The sequence below is a fragment of the Osmia bicornis genome, chromosome 13 (assembly GCF_907164935.1).
Source record: "Osmia bicornis bicornis chromosome 13, iOsmBic2.1, whole genome shotgun sequence".
NCBI classification, from domain to species: Eukaryota; Metazoa; Arthropoda; class Insecta; order Hymenoptera; family Megachilidae; genus Osmia; species Osmia bicornis.
The window spans coordinates 6,660,814-6,675,767 of record NC_060228.1 but is presented as its reverse complement, the minus strand read 5'-3'; the positions used below and the strand labels follow the sequence as shown (position 1 = coordinate 6,675,767).

General features: G+C 42.2%; 1 protein-coding gene across 3 annotated transcripts in view; it reads right to left on the bottom strand.

The window, feature by feature from the left end:
- Positions 1-14,954, bottom strand: part of LOC114880946 (probable nuclear hormone receptor HR3) — a 108,653-nt gene extending 93,699 nt beyond the window's left edge. Inside the window, exon 1 of one of the 3 annotated variants that reach the window (XM_046288481.1) lies at positions 14,892-14,954. Coding sequence is in view for 1 of the 3 variants with exons in the window: in XM_046288478.1 (XP_046144434.1) it covers positions 5,496-5,514 (19 nt within the window). In the remaining 2 variants the exon portion in view is untranslated. Of the gene's footprint in view, positions 1-5,495; positions 5,769-14,891 lie in introns of those variants that run through there. The other 2 variants (XM_046288482.1, XM_046288478.1) reach the window with 2 other exon arrangements.

Here is a 14,954-nt window from a genome sequence, read left to right as displayed (position 1 = left end):
TAGCATTATCGCCCGGCCACGGATAGTGGAACAACGCCCGCAGAAAAATAAAAGCCGACCTGACTGTAAATCTTTTTTCCCGGACGAGAGATAGAGAGGGCATCGGTGCTGTAAGTTTCGGCCGTGCCGAGGACGAACAAGCAAGCCGAACGAGCGAACGAGCGTGTAGCACCTGCGGTCGACGACCCTTGCGGTGCTATCGAATACCTGCCGACACGACAATCCGCTCGTTTGCTCGCTCGCGATCGCCTCGCTCTTTTGGTGGGCCATCGAGCACTTCGTTCTTCGAGGCGTGCCCGAGTATCGTCATCGCCCGAACCGGAAAAGGAAAATCAAAGATGGACCGTGGAACGACCAGAAAATTGAATTTCAATCGTGTCCAATCGTGAACAATGATACCAAAAATAAATCAATTTCATACATCTGCATCGTATCGAGATGTTGCTCACCTGAGATTTTAATGATACTTCATTTTTCCTGAATAATGAGGAAATTTATGACGATTAAGATTGACGCGCAATGCTTTATATCATGGAATGCTGAATTGTCTATTTTCTTTTTGAATGTTGATTTAACAGAATAGTTGATGCTAACTGACGCAGTGAAATTGGATATCTATAGTCAGACGTACGTCTGACGTGTGAACTCCTGCAATTATGTTGATTCATGGTTTGTAAAATTAGAATTGATAAAAAGAAATATAATTTCTTTTCTGTAAATGTCAGAAGCAAATTGAATTATTATTCAGATATTTGATAGAAGATACTAAATGTTCTTGATCATGATGAATCACAGGACCGCGCGTGTTAACGCGTAAGTAGATCCGGTGAAATCGGATTTGTTCTCGATTACAAGCATTACCTCGTTAATGCGCAATTAAGTTGCATCAATTTTAAATTAGAACACGCTCCGTTGTGTGGTGGTTTTCGAAAGTTCTATCTCGCTTGGAACACTAAAGGAATCATCTACTTCTATCCAAACTACTGCTATTAATATAAGAAAATCCAATGAAGATTGATATTGAATATCAAGATTTAATCAAAGTGGATGTTTAGCAAGTTGATAAAATTAAGGTTAAATGAATTTACGGTGAGATTCTAGCCAAATCGAGAACTGTCACTCTTATTCTTCCAATAAATTCAATTTGCTTTTCTACGTTGATAATTTTATTACAAGCAATAAATAAATCCTGAGAATTCTAATTGATCGTGTTGCCAGCAAATGTACACACAGTTGAGTTCAACGAACTTCATCTCGATCTCCTCTCTTCGAGAAGCTGAATTAACATCTAACGAAAACCTTGAAACACCTCTACCCTTTATAAACGAGCTACGATCAAGATTGGATGCACATAGCAGATAATCCCGCATAGTTAATGTTGAAATGATTTAAAGCCTATGAGGATGCTGCACCGAGTGAAAGGATTCTGAACATTCAGATTTTGTTTACCCGTTCGAACACATAAATAACGTTGCCGGATAGTTAAAATGACAATTGAATTCCCTGATGGTACCATCACTTTCGTAACAACAGTCTTTAGCATTCTTCGTGGTGATCTATGCGGTGATCTCAGTCCTTCAACTACAACGGCCATCACATGTATAGATCGTTGAACCTGCGCTAGACCTTTCCCTTGTTCAGGTTCAAAAACCCGTATCAATCTCCGTGTTAGCGGATTATTTTCGCCGGGTGAATCATAATGAAGGCATAATGATTGCGCGACAAGAAAATAATTTTGTTTGCCAAATTTCATTTACAACGAGGTATCTTTATTTTTAATTAACTACCATTTTAAAATACTTCTATTTCAAGATCTAAACACTTTGTATAGATAGACAACCTATTTGTAATGAACCGTACTAATAAAACAATTAAAAACAACACCCATTGTCAGTCACTTCTATTTCCTCTCATTATACATGACTCATAACGACTGTCCCCTTCAAAGCGATCTGAGAACTAGCAGAAAAGTCCTTGAATCATGGTAGCCCATGGTATCGATCAAGTTCGCTAGATCGTTGAACCTAAACTCGACCTTCCTCTCTGTCGTTTAACCGAATCGATATTCAAGGCCCAGCTCGAATAGATCCAACTATACCTTCGCTCGGGCCAGTATCGCGAGAGTAGCATAGACTCGAAGACGTAGAGGTGTCGGAAGAGGCATGGGTCCACGGTGAGTGGATGAAGAACGGTGGGGAATATTTGTAGGGGGAGTAGGAAGAGAAGACAGAGGGGGAGTAGTAAGAAACAGCTGGTGGGTTGAACGAGCCCGGAGTTCAATGACTGGAGAACGAAGGAGCAAGCCGGGTTTCGAGTTAGGTAGGTAGGTAGGTAGGTAGGTAGGTAGATAGGTAGGCAAGCGGGAGAGACACGTTTACCTGCGTAGACCCGTTCGCCTGTCGCCGCGGATACGGGAGTACGCGTGTTAAAATACGCTCCGTGAATCCCTATGCAGCACATCGTTCACGCACGTAACGCCGACTTTCGGAACCGAGCGGATTCCGCGTGACTCACGATTTCCCTTCTTGGCTCGTTTTACGCTGACGCGGAACCGAATTACCGTTGCCATCGCAAATGGCACTGGCGGTTCCTTCGATTTTTCTTCGAAAACGATGATACCAGCCCGCGTCAGCGGAGTTCAGATCTTTGTCTCCTAACGTGGAATGTCATTGGATCAAGAACTTTGTTCTCAAGAAAGATTAAGATTAACTCTCAAGAAGAAATCATTTTATGGAGCACAAAGTCTTTCGTATTCCTGCCCAAACGCGTTCGAAGGGGACACCTAAAAATGCTCTGACAATTTCGTCACCGATCCTGTTAGCATGTGTATTGTATGCGTGATTAAGACAGGGTGGGGACTGTTAAAATTCGACGTAACGACATTTGCGAACGGGTCGCTTCGATCATGTTGCCGCCATAACGGTACTATAGAACGTAATTTGGGTAGAGCCACCCAACGACTTATACAAGCTCGGTTCATTGCCTACTATCTCCCTTCCTGCGCCTCCTCCAACGCGACCCACTCCTTTCATAGACTCCTTTGTTCGGAACCAAGTCACGAAAGACGAAATCTATTTTTACAAAATCGAATTTGCATAATGATCGCAGCTGGTTAAATTTATAAGCCAGCTAGATTTAAGAGGATCAAAAGTTCAACTTGGAAAGAGAAAGAATCTCGTGAAAGTCCACCCTTTCGTCAGCGTCGTCCGTCGCGTCTATTCCGGCCGATACAGTTCGAAATGTCAAGTTGGTCATGAAGAAACTCTTACGGGATTCAGAATCGAGATTGCGGCATTCCAAGCCGACCTACCTACACGTCTGTAACGACGCCCGATGTAACTCACGTCTACGTAAATAAGTTCGTTCACGTTCGAGGTAAACGGCTATCTATCGACGTGTGTACAGAGTGGACGTGAATACCATTGATGGTACCAAAGTCAAGAACCACGGGAGGCTCGCTCACGTATCTTGCACAATATCTTAGGAGAATTCATAAAACCGTGTCCCATGTAACAGAGCTTCCGCGTGACGTATAAGTGAGCCAAGAAGATGAAGAGGAAGAAGAAGAAGAAGCAACAGAAGGAAATGGTCGTTCGTCAAGCTTCAAATTCATTTTTTCTCGAGAAAACAAGCAACTATCGATGTAGGTACCGGCAGTCCGTCAAGTCTGTGCTTATGTAAATGACGAGCGACGGGCGAAGGTACTTTAACCAGCGCGGAATCCGGACTTGACCGGCGGTGGCATCGCGGGTACCACGAAAGTACCTGGTGAGACAGCGAACAAATGCGTGTACGTAGAATCGTGTTGGAAGCTGGTGTGCGTGAACCGGCCCGCGTGTTAAAGCCGTACGTGTACGCCGGGTTCGTCGACCTTAGCTTTTGTTCGTGTCCCAAGTGGCGAGCGCCCGTCGACGCGTTAGTTCGAAAAACGACAGTGGGCGCCGGCTCCCAAGTCCAGAGCCCGCGTCAGAAACGAAAATCCACTCCCATCGTCCGGTTAGGTAATCGATCGCAACGCCCTTACGTTTACCAAGGTCTTTGCCACCTGTCACAGGAAGAGTATCTCGCTTTCCTACCTGCTTTTCCCCCTTCCCTCGTTCCACTCGACGCGGTTCCTCTTTCTCTTTCTACGCTCCCTACCATATCTCTGTCTCTTCGCTTTGATCCCCTACCGCTTCGCTAACAGCTCTTTCCCTCTATTTCCCTCGAGAGTTTCCGTTTTTCCTCGATAGATTTCACGAGAACCGGAACGTGATGTGTCGGCTTTTAAACGAAAATCCACGGTTACGCCATTTTCGAGAACGACCGATCGATCAGAAGGGTCGATGATCTCGCGGTTACGCGTTCACGAAGGTCGCTGAATAATTCGTGCAACCGAGAACCTCTGTCCGATGTGATTCAGTCGATTTAATTTTTCAGTCCCATCCCGTCCTTCTTCTGCATCCTACGTGGAAACTCTTGGCTACGAGTTTTCCAACTCTCAAGGTGTTCGCATGGTATAATTGATTTTAAAAAATTCCCACCAACTTTCAATTTCCCTTGGCTCCCTTTTCTTTCTATGGTCTAGAAGAGTACTAGCTACTCTAGGAAATACGACTGCCGCCTTGTAACGACGTTGTCGTAAAGCTTTCGACGATCACTAAAAATTGAGGATCTCCTCGAAAACAAGGGTTGAACGATAAAAAATATAAAAAAATAGGAACATACGATCGACGCGTCTAGGAACCAGAAGAGCCTCGCTGACTGACCCGCGTTCCTTGTCAGTGTGTTACTGACCTCGAGTGACCCTGCTATCGCGACCGTAACTCTCGCCGTATACTGTTAGCTTCCACAAATATATTTATTTCCCTCGTAGGTCAACAATCCTACGACATTACAGACTAGAATGAAATAACCCTTTGATAATCATCAGCTTATAATTTTCATACGATTTTTCATTTCCTATCTACGATGCCTCGTTCAATGCCCTTAACGAATTATTTACGAACTTTGTATCGTGATTCATTTATACGAGCAACGGTTAATATGCAAGATTAATAATGTGCAATTATTTGACTGGGAAAATTCGATGAATTATTTAAAAGCGTCAACGATTTACAAACACGAATTAATTGACCGTAAATTTAATTAAAGAAGAAAAACAGGTAGACGAATCGGACGCTCATCTAATCATCAGTGTGTTACTGACCTCGAGTGACCCTGCCATCATGGCCACAACACCGCGTACTGTTACCCCGTGCAAATGTATTAGTTATTCAAGCCGCGTGACGAACGTTTCGATCTGAACCGTACGAAACACAGATTCGTCGTTCTTTTTTAGGCCCATCGTCAACGTGTTGCCGATTTTCGGCATACGAAATTACCGGCTGACCTCGCCATTCTGATGTGAATGAAAAATCAACGAGGTACATCATTCTTGCGTTGATTACAAGAAAAAATGAGAAAAGATAAAGACAACGATCTTTGACAGCAAACATTTTTGTTCAACGACTCACCTCTTATGGTGCTAGGCATCTTGTCCGAGATCACATATCCTGATATCCAAAACGAGAGATTTTCGAGAAATCACGTTCGAAGCGGATTCACACGTCGTTTCTTACTCCACTATTTTTCTTTTTCACTGATTCCGTATTAATCACAATCTAATATCGAAACCGTGTTTCTCTGATTCCAGCACTGAATCAACCGCACCGACACTCTAATGATTATTTTTTCTTTTCTTTTTTTCGAACCGCGAAGCGTCGTCGTTCACGGTCTTACCTAGAGTCAAACGACGCGCTTTCAACGCGCATTACGACGCCAACCGACGTCGTTTTCGCACATCCGCGGCTATCGTAAGTGTCAAGCACGCTCCATCGATCGACAATCTTAACTTTTCTTCTTATATTCATACGTCCAACTGTATCTATACCCTTCCTTCCCCTTCTTTGTAACCGGATCGACGACTCAGAGATTTCAACGATCCTCGTCACGCTTTTGTGTCTTTTGCAAATTCACGAAACAAGATTTATCTTCCAACAAATTAGTCCTCGAATCGATCAATATCAATTTTATCGAACACTTCAGTTAAGAATCTCAACACTGCAATTTTGAATGGACCACCTGTTTCCGATATCCTGCAGGACGCGTTCTTCAAGGTGTACGAATGAAATCTTTTTCGAGATCAAGGAAATCCGATTTCGTCACGTTATCTAGGCTTCACCGTGCTTGTCGTCGATGGTGGCGGCGACTCTTCAACGATGGTACCGAAAACCCACTTGTCAACGGTGCAACCGTGGCCCAAGCGCGTTGACTTCCAGGTGTCAATGAGGAATCGGTCTTATCAACACAGATTTAAAGTTATCATGCGACGCGCGATGGTAATCAGAAGCCGATTAACCGGGTGGACACTCGGCCCGATTGGATGCACCGTGTTACTGTTCCAAAAATCTGGATCGAATCTCCTCGGACATAAGACGAAAACGTTTCTTGATGCGATTTAATCGGGTGACGTAATCGGTACCAAAGATTCCTTCTTTCCACAAGATGTTCGATGGTTCCTTCGAGTTCGCGGGCCACGAGTGACCGTGTTCCGTTTTGTCCTCTACCTGTGAACCAAGGTTCGGCGGTGGTCCGGTGGTGGTAGCCGGTGAGTGACTCTACCGTGGCGCAGAGATCCACAGGTGCTCGCACGGTGCCTCGTACCCTTACCACTACCACCAACCCCCTCCCCTCGAGCCTACTGTACTCGACTCTTCCGCCTCCACCACCTTCTCTCTCTCGTACCCCTACTCTCCTTCGACGAGCCTCTTCAACATAGTGGTATAGTCGTATAGTCGTCTCTCTTCCATCCCCTCTCTCTTTGTTTCGCTTCTTCTTCCTTTTCTTCGACCACCTTCTTTCTCCTTTTTTCACTTCCCACCTTACCCTCCACCGCTTCTTCTTCTTCATCTACTTCTTCCGTCGTCTTCCTTCTCGTCCCTTTCGTCCGGTTTTTACTTATCCCGAGGCTCCAGCGATGCTGGCTCCGTTTCTTCAAGGTATACACACCAGCTTTCTTCCGCGACCAGCTCGTCACTCGGTTGCACCGTTCACCGTTATTCGCCTCGTACGGCACCCTCTTCTCGCATTCCTCCCTTCTTCTCCCTCGTCCACGGTACCACGGGTTCCCCGTCTGATCCGCGACCAGCAGGATCTGCACCGTAACCCCCGTTTCGCGATCGTTTACTTCGGCCGGCGGGGAATGTCGTTTTGAAAAGGGAACGCGTCGACATCGACGGAGATGGCGGTAAAACCGTTTTCACGAGAGCCAACCGGCTCCGTATTCTTCGTATTGTACGTTCAGGAACACGTGTTTCCGGATCAGATGCCTCCTCGTCGTTTTACAGATCGCAAACATTTTCTTTCAGGCCCCCTTTCGTTTCGCGGGCTATCAATTCCGGCGGTCGGTTAATTAAACCATTCCGAGCGGAGTTAATGATTCCGCGATGGGATTAAAATTCAGACGCCTAACCGCGATGGATTTTTCGAGTCAACGCCTCGACGGTGTACAGTTATTGCAAAACAACCATACGATTCTAAAGAAGGCCACGCTGATTACCGACTAATTCCGAGCGTGCATCGTTCCCTCTAATGAATTGTTCGCGCAATGCCAATTAGCCGCGTGAAGAATCTTAGCGGTATCAAAATCATGCACTGCGAAAAAAAATATGGAACGAGACACGCAGATTTCAATCTAAATAAGCTGTACACCTTGCCCACGGGGTACCGTGTTACAGACAGTGCGCACCTCACCCCCTCCTCTCCACTTTTCGCCTAATCATATTTTACCTAATCGTTACATCGTTGAATTTTATGACTTCATTTTTTAATATGATCCGCATGCGTTTATTAACAACGCATGGAGAAATGTATGTAGAGATAACTAAAGAGACAGACTATTTAAATATAAATTGGTACCCTTATCGTCAATTAAAAGTAGCCATTCCATTCACGTTTTAGTAGATGTAAGCTATGTTATCCAATTAACAATAAGAGAAAAATATTATTCGGTGATAAGGCTTCCAATTTTTTATTTCATATATTCCTTGCACACCTCTTAATTGATCATAGGAATATTAATCATACGACACCTTGATTATCGAAACATCATCGACAAAGTACCCTACCGTCCCGGAAGTCTGTACATCCCGGAAGAGCGTGTTAATATCAGATCCGTCGAAGCAGTTCGTTTGATCGTTAAAATTAATTTTGATTGAACTAATATCCGCGTGGCAAGATATTCAACAAATCCGCAGATTTGCAATAATCCGAAGAGCCGAGGAATCGCTGAGGCCAAGCCTGACTGCCTGCCGGCCGAACGTGAATATTCCGATGGTCATTGACCTCGGCCCGGTCTTTGGCGCCGAACCCAAGGCTAGCTTGCCTCTCGTAAGGTGGGAGCTACAGGTATTTAGTTGTAGAACGTTGTGCTCAGCGATTTTCGACAAAATCCTTTGTCGATAGAATTAACAGATCGTTTGATTAACAGCCGGCCAATCACTTCGCCGCGAGTGATCCTCTTCGCGAAGAAAAAGGCAACTGGTGTCAGAAAATCCATTAGATACAATTGATCACGCTGGATATTCCTACTTTGTTCCGATGAAATTGCTATTCTAAGATATCTTCGGACCGTTAGGTATTCGTTAGAACGTGTTCTTTTTTTTTTTTTCGTTTTGGAAATTTATTGACCATGACGGGAATGTTTCTTGTAATTACAGATCGAACGTACCATATGGTGCTGATTTTGTAATCTTCGATTTCAGAGTGTGAATAGTATAAAAGATTTTGATCTCTTGGTTTTTTAACACTTAGATGGGTAATCATAGGTACCCAGATTACTTCTAGAGATTTCAAATTAAAAATTTTTATGATAGAAAATTCTAATTTCGAACATTGATCGATGATCTCCCGTCTCGACTACGATAAAGCCGTCATAGTTTACGATATAACCGGAAACGACCAGGAAGCGACGATCGATTTTAACCACGTTCAACCCCATTAGGATCCCATTCTATTATATTGTCCGATTCATGGTTACCTCTGTTTCCTCTCATCTTTTTCGTACCCTGTTGCTTGTAATTTCTTTTTTAATCCTTCCTTTCATGACCTCCATTAATTCACAGAAGAGTCTATAGATTACCGAGTTAATTTTTCGTTCTATTCAACGGTATTTCGGGACGTGTTTCACTTCCTGTCGTTGAAAGGACATTCTGGCACAGCGTAATTACCGCTTTCCTATTCTCACTGCGTTCTCCTCTTTAAAGAACCGAGCGAACGCTGATAAAGTACTTTGAGAACTATTGTTCTAGCCGATCTTCAAAATTTCTCAGCTGTTTAAAATTAACCGCAAACAACTTTCCATAATTCTTGGAATATTATTTTCGCTTGCACCAAACCCTTCCAGTTTGTAATCCGGTCCAGCTTCTTGCCGTCCGATCCTCTTGCTCGCCTACTTAAACGACCAGAAGAGTTATTCTTCCGCTGTAAATATCTTCCGCATTGTAATCCGAACGACATGATTTTGACTATCTCTCTGCGTTTATACTCCCACGTATCTTGCTAAAAATAACCAAAGTTCGTCTTCCTTTCTTCCTCTTTCCTTCTTTCTTCAGACATGTTTACCTTTCACGATGTACAGATAAAAATCTCGCAGCATTCGAAGCTTCGAAACTAAAGTTTCAATTTGAAATTGAATTCGAGTCGCATAAATTTGTTCCCGTATCTGCTCGTATTACTTGAGCTATTTGTATCTTCAGATTTCAAATTTCTGTCGAGTTTAATCGCTCGAATTCCTTGGCGTGGAAAATGCAACATAATTGCTGCTGATTTTATCGACTAGAGGATTAAATACAATACGTGATGCATTCCGAACATCCAAAACCGTACGATTGGAAAGGTTTACCAATCGTTCAAGCGTGACGAAGAAGTCGAGCGTATCGGCGAAGTGATTCGCGGTCTTTTGGATACATGGTAATTGTTCCATTGCAGGACAACAATGAAGTGAATTTATAAACGTACTGGGTATTTAGAAAACAATTGATATGCTTCAATTTTTATTTAATTATTTTGCAAATCAAATTGCGAAAACGTCGAAGTATTAAAGAATTGAATGAACTTGCTCAGTAGCCGGATGACAAGATATCAGGAAATTAATTCTTCAATGATATGAGATAGCAATTTCGAAACACTGTTGGCTCGAATAATGCTACGTTGGTTCTGGTAAAGCTCAAATTACATCATCAACTTCTCGAAGTGCTGCTCCGTGCCATCATGTCTCCATCTAACAATCAGAGTCAAGAACCTGGAGCCTTTACTTCGACATTTTGTCCGCGGAAGGTACTTCATCTTGCTTAGAATAAAACTAACGTCCTAATGTGCGTCTAGATGCGTCAACGTTCCTGTACACACGTCGTCGCACCATAGGCGTAGGTGTTGGTTAAATGGTTAGCCCATTGTTTGTTCAACCAGTACGAACATTTTTAATATCGGACACTGATCTCGAGTTTCTGCCGCGTTACACCGTGAACGCAACTGATTGTTGTAGCCCGCCTATTGTCCCCTTTATGCTCCTTACAATGCTTAATTTCATTGATCGATGATCGATCAACAGAGTCGTTAATAGACGGAAATACCCGACTTTTCTCGTTTCAGCCTGGGAACGCGATTTCTACACTTTAACCCTTTACACGATAATTATTCATACGTGAGTAACACTTGAATTCCCATTGAAATTAAATGATTATTCATATACGAATGACGCTTGAATTTTCATAGAAGTACAATGACTATTTAATAAAAAGTTCTTTTACTCGTATAGCTAATTAGAAATATCCCTATTAGGTACTTGAAATCATAGAAGATAGAAGTAACATTTTTTTTGTGTGTGTTAAGAAACATATGATTGTAGGCTCATTAAGCGACTGAATCAATCAAGGTGCCTGGAACCGAATTATTAACGTGGGTCACCATCAAAACCAGCTGACGCGGTAAGTGTGAAATTGAATTACATTATCGATGACCCTGCTAAATTACCGGTCTCGAAATTGACCGTATGCTCATCATCATTCTACTGTTACTTTAATCGATTCATGTAAATATCGCCTCAAGTGTTCAGTTTTCTTTTCTGCCTTCTTGCTTCAGAAAGATTTATGAAGGAAATAGGAAACGCTGTAATTAATGATCTTGTCGACTTACTAATTACCTGTTTCCTATCAGATGATATAAATTGTGTTTCCATTTAATAGGTATCATGCTTTATTGCCCCTTCCTATAAACTCGAAAATTCTTTCCATTGACGATCTGATTTTATTTCGCGACGACTTACAATTTAATTATAATACTTCGGAAGCTTAGGGGCTCCGAGGTCTCTCCATTAAACCCGCTGTTCTGTAGCTGGTATGTTTACGATCGATGGTACACGTGGGCGTGCAACAGAATGAAAGTACCGGTTGCAGTTTGCAGTCAGCAGGGCGTGATGCATCAACAGAATGAACTTTGCCAAAGTTGAGGAAGTCAGTGACATTGGCCTAAGGAGATATCCGATTTTCAATGAAACTTCAACTTTCAATTTTTCAAAATTATAATTATATAATTATTGAACTGAAGTTATTAAAAAGAAGTAAATTTGCTAAATTGAAAATTAATTAATAAGTGATGCAAAGCAGAACCCAAGTAGATACAGACAGAATAGTCAGACATATCCTAATACGTATCACTCAAGATATTAAAGATTCCTTTCCTAAGTTACCTAATTACTTAGAAATGCTTAAAATTCCAAATGAAGAAATGACAAAATCTAAGCTGCGAAAATGCACAGAAGACACCGAATGCGACTGTCACCGATTGAAAGAGGAATCATTCCCAGCCCCCTGGCCACCCTCTTATCCGTGCATCAAAACACTCGATGACGAGTATGTGTGGGGTCGATCAGGCATGTGGGTGTAGGATAGAATAGAGGTACCGGACGCGGGTTATACGAATACCGCGCGAGCGAGCAAACGAACGGCTTGCAACGGTAAAACGTAACCGTTGTGCCCCCGACTGCGAGAGGCCGTCGTGAGAGCGGTTTGGAGAGGGATCCTGATGATGTAAGAGAGAAAAAGATAGACAGAAGGGGCCGATAGTGTGTTACAGAGTTGGTAGGGGAAATCGACGATGTAACACTGCCACATAGCGGTACAGCATCCCCACCGTCTGTAAAATCATCCTCGGAGGTTCATGGACACTCGTAATTCGTGGCTATCGGCGCGTACGTAGCCGATTTTCTTTTTTCTCCCGGTGTCTGAACGTTTCTTTCTTTTTGAATTTCTATGGAACACCGCCGACCGGTATTATCGTGCAACAGAGAACCGGTACTCTCATACCGGACATCTTATCTATTAAAGCAGAGTCGATACATTGATGGCTTGTTTTCTTCTATCACCGATACACGCATCGAGTCGTGCATCGTGCTCTTTGATCGCGATGAATCATGCAATTTTTTTTAACCGGACACTTTGTCCATTGAACGTAGGAAGTCGGTTGCCTCTGCTATCAAACGACCATCTCTTGACTTTACATTCATTTCTTAAGAATTTTGTAAAAAAACCATCACCCTATCTTCCAAAATAGTGGAAATTCTAAATTAACCCTCGAGAAGTTGACCCAGATTAATTATAATTCAGAGCTATTGAGATAATTAGGTAGAGACCAGGGTAGGCCTAGACCACCCCCGGAATGAAAACTACCCCAACCCCTTTAGAAATGATTGAAATAAATAAAGAAGGCATCCGTCAGTTCCTAAACTTGCAATATGTAAATGCACCAAAATGCATTATGCAATGCACTATCACTATCTCAATGATACAGGTAATTTTTTAGAAAGACGTTTACAATGTCGAGAAGTTTCACTCCTCCATTCCTTCACAAGCGTGTATATCTTTCAGAAATAAAATTTCTGTAATAAATTTTGATGATTCTTAGTGCATCCTCTCGTTTATAGTACCTACGGTGGATAGTTTCAATCAAGACGATCGTTGGAATTCAGTTTTTTCCCTCCCATTCGTTCCTCAGATGCAGTGTAACCAATAATAACTATGGAACCGGTATTTTATGGTAAGGATGCTATGCATTAAATGGCTCACGAAACGATTATTTGTTTCCTCTTACTACCCCTGATTTATATCCGTTCGCGCATAAAGGGAGCCATAAAATGGTGTCGAACGATTGGGAAAATTGCTTAAGTTTCACAGGCACTCCGGGAAACGCATGAATGGATCTTATTGATGACTCTGACACTGCCTATCAATAAAACGAGCAACACAAGTCAGATAAACGATTGTAAAGTTGTAAATAACACAAAAGCAACGAGTAACGGTGCAGTTGAGTAGTTCTATCAATTATTTTACAAAGTACAGAAAAGCATAAACCCTTTCGGTCTTAAATCGTTTCAATAACATAATTAAATTCTGTAAATGTTATTTTTATAATCAAAACACTAGAGTACACGTTTCATAGATCCGGCTCACGATTGACCTGATTCCATCGTTCGAAGCTTAATGCATAATCATCGATACATTAATCAATGTTCAATTAACAAACATAACTAAACGTTAAATCAATATTAACTCGAAACATTACAGAAGGATCCATTTCGTATTCGCGGGTGGATACAGTAATAAATTTCAGTAATTTAGAAAGGGAAGACCAGACCGAAAGGGAACTATGCGAAAGGGGATAGAAGCGAAACCGCAGACAAAGCTGGCGATGTGTAATTTCGTGCCTGGACCGAGGTTATTGATGAGTTCGATTCTTCGAATCGATCAGGAATAATATCGGAACGGTGCGGGATACATGGTACGGGATGAGACGAACGGGGGATCACGACGCCCACGGCAATCAACGGTACATTGCACTCGCTGGTAATGCCCTGCACTGCGTAAGTACACCTAACAATATACGTTAAATAACAGGTTTACGTATAAACAAGCAGAGTTCGGCAGTCGAGGGGCGTACGAGGGTCGAAAATTCACTCGGAGCGGATCGAACGAAGAAGAAACGTTTGATTGCTTGTCCAGTTATTCCCGCAATTTTCGCGCGCCAACCACGCAGTACGCTCGGAGAAATTTGCATTTGCCGCCGATGCACACACGATTCAATCGAAAAAAATATTATTGATAAAGGAGATTTCGAAAAATCAAGATGTCACGCGTAATCTCAATAAATCGCATCGCTTTACCATTTCAAAATTTGAACAAAGTCGATTGGGGTTGAAAATAGCATGCTATGGCCTAATTTTTTTTTTAATGACTCATTAAAAATTCTATTAACTTTGGAACATGAGTTAACAACTAAACAAATGTATTAGCTTTCAAAATTATATTTGAAAATTAAACCCCCAATTACCCCTCATAATTATCACGTCTATTTGAAAATTCCTGTTTCCCTGATTGGCACCGGCTCAATTAATAACTCGTTAAACAAGCATTCGATTATTTGTTTAAGATCCGGATTAATTAGAGGCCTCGGGCAAACAAATAATTACCGAACGTTAATGCGGTTAACGAACGAGTTTCAATGAATCGATGCAAATTAATGTAACCAGGGTGTATAACGTGGTTACGATCGTGTACGTACCATTAATTAGGAGTTTTCGGTCTTGTAATCACCGTGAATCATAACACGGTACACGCGTATTCGCTGCTATTACTGCTGTTTTATTTACAATTTGTCGGAAATTACGGTGATTTTTGGATTAAAACCCGTCGTTCCTAACGCTTGTAATTGTACTACAATAAATTATAGTTAAGACACAGTAAGCACACGCATTGCGATACATCTGTTATCGCTTAATATTACTTATTTCTGTTTACAGAATGATTTAGTCGACTTACGTTGATTTGAGACCCACGTCAACAGGGCGTTGGCTCTTACTTCAGCAATCTTTCTCCCCTTAA